Source organism: Poromitra crassiceps (genome assembly GCF_964638095.1).
Source record: "Poromitra crassiceps genome assembly, chromosome: 4".
NCBI lineage: Eukaryota > Metazoa > Chordata > Actinopteri > Beryciformes > Melamphaidae > Poromitra > Poromitra crassiceps.
The window spans coordinates 47,592,347-47,597,346 of record NC_139626.1 but is presented as its reverse complement, the minus strand read 5'-3'; the positions used below and the strand labels follow the sequence as shown (position 1 = coordinate 47,597,346).

General features: G+C 48.5%; 1 protein-coding gene across 1 annotated transcript in view; it reads left to right on the top strand.

Moving 5' to 3' along the window:
• Positions 1-5,000, top strand: part of pdgfba (platelet-derived growth factor beta polypeptide a) — a 32,381-nt gene that overhangs the window by 16,404 nt on the left and 10,977 nt on the right. Inside the window, exon 2 of the mRNA XM_083634658.1 lies at positions 4,232-4,334. Coding sequence (XP_083490784.1) covers positions 4,232-4,334 — 103 coding nt within the window. The remainder of the gene's footprint in view (positions 1-4,231; positions 4,335-5,000) is intronic.

Genomic DNA, 5,000 nt, shown 5'->3' with positions numbered 1-5,000 from the left:
ATGGGACGCTGACGCTGGGTCACCCCCCATGCCCTTGGTGCCATCTCGTCAAAAGGGTCTTTCTGTGTGGAGTTTGCATGTTCTCCATGTGCTCCTCTGGTGGTTTCCTCCATATAACATCAATATGGACCCCCCCCCACTAAAAACATGCCAAGAAGATTGTTGTCTGACCAGCGGCCGTTGGGAGAAGTTGGTCCCTTCACTTGGGCGCTTCACTGCAGCTGCCCACCGCTCCTGGCCTGAACCATGCAGGAGGACGAGTCAAATGCGGGGGACAAATATCACAGCGCCTCCAATTGCAAATTCATGAGTTTTCTATTAATAAGGGTGGTGGGGTGTGGTGTCACACATTATGGCTCTGTTTACATTTTACATTTTGTCAAGCTGATGCTTTTGTGAAAAGGCAGGATAGGTTTAGTTCGGTTACTAGGAATCTCAGGCGACCCTGTTTGAATTCCACGCAAGGTTGGGAAAGCCTGCATATAGCCTATGTTGACTTGACCTCACGGAGATTTAGATAAGGCAGTGTAGCCTGAGGTGGCTAAATTGAGTTCAGCCGGGGTTACAGTTATGTATGTAAACTATAATTAAAGCTGCACATTTTTTACCTTGAAAGACCTTCACAGTCCTATTAAGTCTGATTGACGCAACGCTCTTTAACACATCTGCTATTCTTACAAATGACGCCGGCTGAAGACGACATGTTGACTTAGCTATTAAGCTCGGTATTGATATTGGACGTGTGGTCTCGTGGCAACAGGTTGAAATGGAAGACGGAGGAATGGAGTTTTTTTTTGTTGCCTTTTTTGCTCCCGGCGTTTCAGGAAAAGCCACGTGAAATATTTCCTCTCATCTCCTTATCGGCTCTTTGTTTTGGCATGTGTCTGCCGGCTGGCTGACTGTCTGTGTCAAAGCCAACTGCAACAGTCTGTCCCCAAATACTTCTTGTATCAGATTGCAGGCAACCAAAGCAAACAGTGACACGCTACGGTACATACACTGAGTCGTCTGTGATCGTCATATCTGAAGAAACCGCATAAGGAGAGAGAGAGAGAGAGACAGAGAGAGAGAGAGAGAGGAGAGAGAGATAGAGAGAGAGAGCAATACAACCACATTAAATCCACATTTCTCAAAATATTACGGTAGTTATATGTTTTGTGATATAGCTGGCTTTTCTTTTTAGCTGTCATGTGACTTTTTTGGTAATGCAAGAACAATCTTGAGGTGCCAATAAAGCTCTGTCAATTGAACTGAACTGAATTGAGAGAGAAATATACAGAGACAGACAGATGGAACTTGCAACTTATGAAATACACACGCACGCACGCATGCATGCAAGCACGCACGCACGGACACACACACACACACACACACACACACACACACACACACACACACACACACACTCACACACACACACTCACATACACACACACTAAATCAAGGGGGGGGGAGGGATTTAAAAGAAAGTGTTGATCTTCTTCCTTGATGCTGTGGCAACATTGTTTTCAAGTTTCATGTTGGCTAAAACACATTGTATTGAACTGCACTGAAATTGAATTCAGAGAGAGGGAGTGAGAGAGCGAGGCAGACATGCAGAGAGAGAGAGAGGTAGATAGTCAGAGAGAGAGAGAGAGAGAGAGGTAGACAGTCAGAGAGAGAGGGAGAGAGAGAGAGAGGTACAGTAGACAGTCAGAGAGAGATAGAGAGAGAGGTAGACAGTCAGAGAGAGAGGGAGAGAGAGAGAGAGGTCAGTCAGAGAGAGAGGGAGAGAGAGAGGTAGACAGTCAGAGAGAGAGAGCAGTAGCAGAAGTGTTTGGGGTAAACAGAGCGGGAAAGAGTGAGGAGAGAGCAACAAACAACCTCACAGCCATGACACACACACACACACACACACACACATGCACGCAGGCAGGCAGGCAGGCAGGCACGCACGCACGCACGCACGCACGCACACACACACACACACACACACACACACACACACACACACACACACACACACACACACACACACACATCACAGCCACGACTTCCTCTGAGTGAAACTGGAGCAAGTTCTGAAGCCTGGAGGAGGAAGAGATACCAGATATTAGCCTCTCTCTCTACCTCACTCTCTCTCTCTCTCTCTCTACCTCGCTCTACCTCTCTACATCTCTATCTCTGCCACTACCATCTTGAATTCAGATATTTTCGGTGGGTTTGTCAAACGATTAACAATTGTTTTGCAATACTGTCAATCAAAACCATACAGATACCGGTAAATATGGTTTGCATTGACAGAAAGGAGATGGTGTTGTTTTCACACGAGATAGACTTCTGGTTCTGTTTTAGAGCTTGAAATTCATCTCCTTCCACCCTCTGCCCTAAAGCACTGTGCTGATCAGCTGGCCCCAGTCTTCACCGACATCTTGAACACCTCACTGGAGACATGCCACATTCCAGCTTGCTTCAAGTCCTCCACTATTATCCTGAAAAGACAAGGCATGTGGCCCAAAATGAGACCCGTGCCCTTGACCTCTGTGGTCATGAAGTCCTTCGAGCTCCTTGTTCTGGACCTATACCTAAAATCCATCATGGACCTACTACTGGACCTCTACGTAGCCAACGGGTCTGGTAGACGATGCTATAAACATGCCCTCTCGACTCCATCCTCACACACCTTGACACTGCAGGAACCTAGGATCATCATCACACACCTTGACACTGCAGGAACCTACAGGATCATCCTCACACACCTTGACACTGCAGGAACCTACGCCAGGATCCTCTTTGTGGACTTTAGCTTGGCCTTCAATATGATCATCCTGGCCTTGCTGCATGAGAAGCTCTCCCAGCTGGGCGTGTCCGACGCCATCTGCAGATGGTTCACAGACCTCCTAACCAACAGGAAGCAGCACGTGGGAAGCATATCACCGACTCCTGGACCATCAGCACCGGAGCTGCCCAAGATGGCGTCCTCTCTCCATACTTATTTTCCCCGCACACTAACAGCTGCACCTCCAGTCACCAGTCCATCAAGCTCCTGAAATTCGCAGATGGCACCACCCTCATAGGGCTCATCTCAGATGGAGACGAGTGTGTGTACAGCATGACTTGGATGACCTGATGACTTGGACCACCCGGGACCTGAAATGGCAGTCGAACATCAAAGTTCTCACCATAAAGGCACAACAGAGGATGTACTTTCTTCGGCAGCTAAAGAAGTTCAAGGTGCCAAAGGCAGTGTTGGTGCTTTTCTATACACCAACACCTGTTGAGTGCATCCTCACCTCCTCCACCACCGTCTGGTATGCTGCCGCTGCCCTCAGGCCGGGACATCTCCAGACTGCAGCGCATCATCCGCCGTGCTGAAAAGGTGGTCAGATGCAGCCTGCCATCCCTTCAGGACCTGCACACTGCCAGGACGCTGAAGCAGTCTCGGAAAATCATGGCCGACCCCTCCCGCCCAGGTCATAAACTCTTTGAGGCTCCCCCCCTTGGCAGGAGACTAGTCGTCCAGTGGAACCAACCTCTCGTCACCGGGGACAGCTTCTTCCCAACTGCCATCCGCCCTCTTCAATGAGACCCAAAAGCTGCCACAAAGAAGTTCCCTGTTCCCTGAGCACAGCCGGCTTGATAACGAGCCGGGGGCCCTCCTACAGACATTATCTTACCCTCCCCGCCCAATCATATGTCACTTAAAGCAGGGGTTCCCAACTGTTTTTGTGCCAAGGACCGGTAGATAGATGGGAAAAAAAGTCGCGGACCGGTTGTCAATTTTAATTAAACAAAAATAAAAGTCAGTGGTTGGGGACCACTGACTTAAAGGACTTGATGTTTTGCACTTTATATTTTGTGATTGTTGTTTTTCTGTATTGCTTTACCTCCTAGATGTGACCGCTGTGCTACATACTTGGACTAAACCAAATTCCTTGTTTGTAATCTGATTACTTACTCTGGCTATTAAAGTGAATCTTGAATCTTGAATCTGTTCTCATCAATTTGAACAGTCACTGTCATTATTTCATATAGTTTCATAGTTGAGTCAGACTTTAGATATGGTGCACTGGATAGATTCATTAAAGTTTTGATTGAGACTCACATTAACACACGGTGTGTGTGTGTGTGTGTGTGTGTGTGTGCGTGCGTGCGTGTGTGTGTGTGTGTGTGTGTGTGTGTGTGTGTGTGTGTGTGTGTGTGTGTGTGTGCGTGCGTGCGCGTGCGTGCGTGCGTGCGTGTGTGTGTGCAGGGGGACCCTCTCCCTCCGTCGCTGGTCGACTTGGTGAGGAACTCTCCCATCTCCTCTGTAGATGACTTGAAGCTACTGCTGCAGCAGGACACCAACTCTACAGGTACACACGCACAAAAGCACGCATGCACACACACACACACACACACACACACACACACACACACACACAGACACCTACACACACCTACACACACACACACACACACACACACACACACACACACACACACACACACACACAGGTATGCACACTGCAATTCCACAGGGACACAATAACAGACATGGAGGAGGTGATTGTGTGGGCGTGACTTTGGAAGCTTCGGGGGATAGGAATGCAGTGGTGTGTGTGTGTGTGTGTGCGTGCGTGTGTGTGTGTGTGTGTGTGTGTGTGTGTGTATTTTGTTTATGTGTGTGTGAGGCAGAGAGAGAGAGAGAAAGGGAGAGAGTATTAATGTACAATCCAGCCACCACGTGCTAACATTTACATGGAAAATAAACAAGAGTGAACCAGCTTGATAACAGAGAGAGAGAGAGAGAGAGAGAGAGAGAGAGAGAGAGAGAGAGAGAGAGAGAGAGAGAGAGAGAGAGAGAGAGAGAGAGAGAGAGAGAGAGAGAGAGAGAGAGAGAGAGAGAGAGAATAGCCGTGACCTTGGTGTGTGTTGGACGAACTGAGTGAGCGACAGACGGACAGAGAGAGAGAGAGAGAGAGAGAGAGAGTCACTCACAGCACAAGGTCACTGCATTGTTTTCCTGCACTGGATGCCTC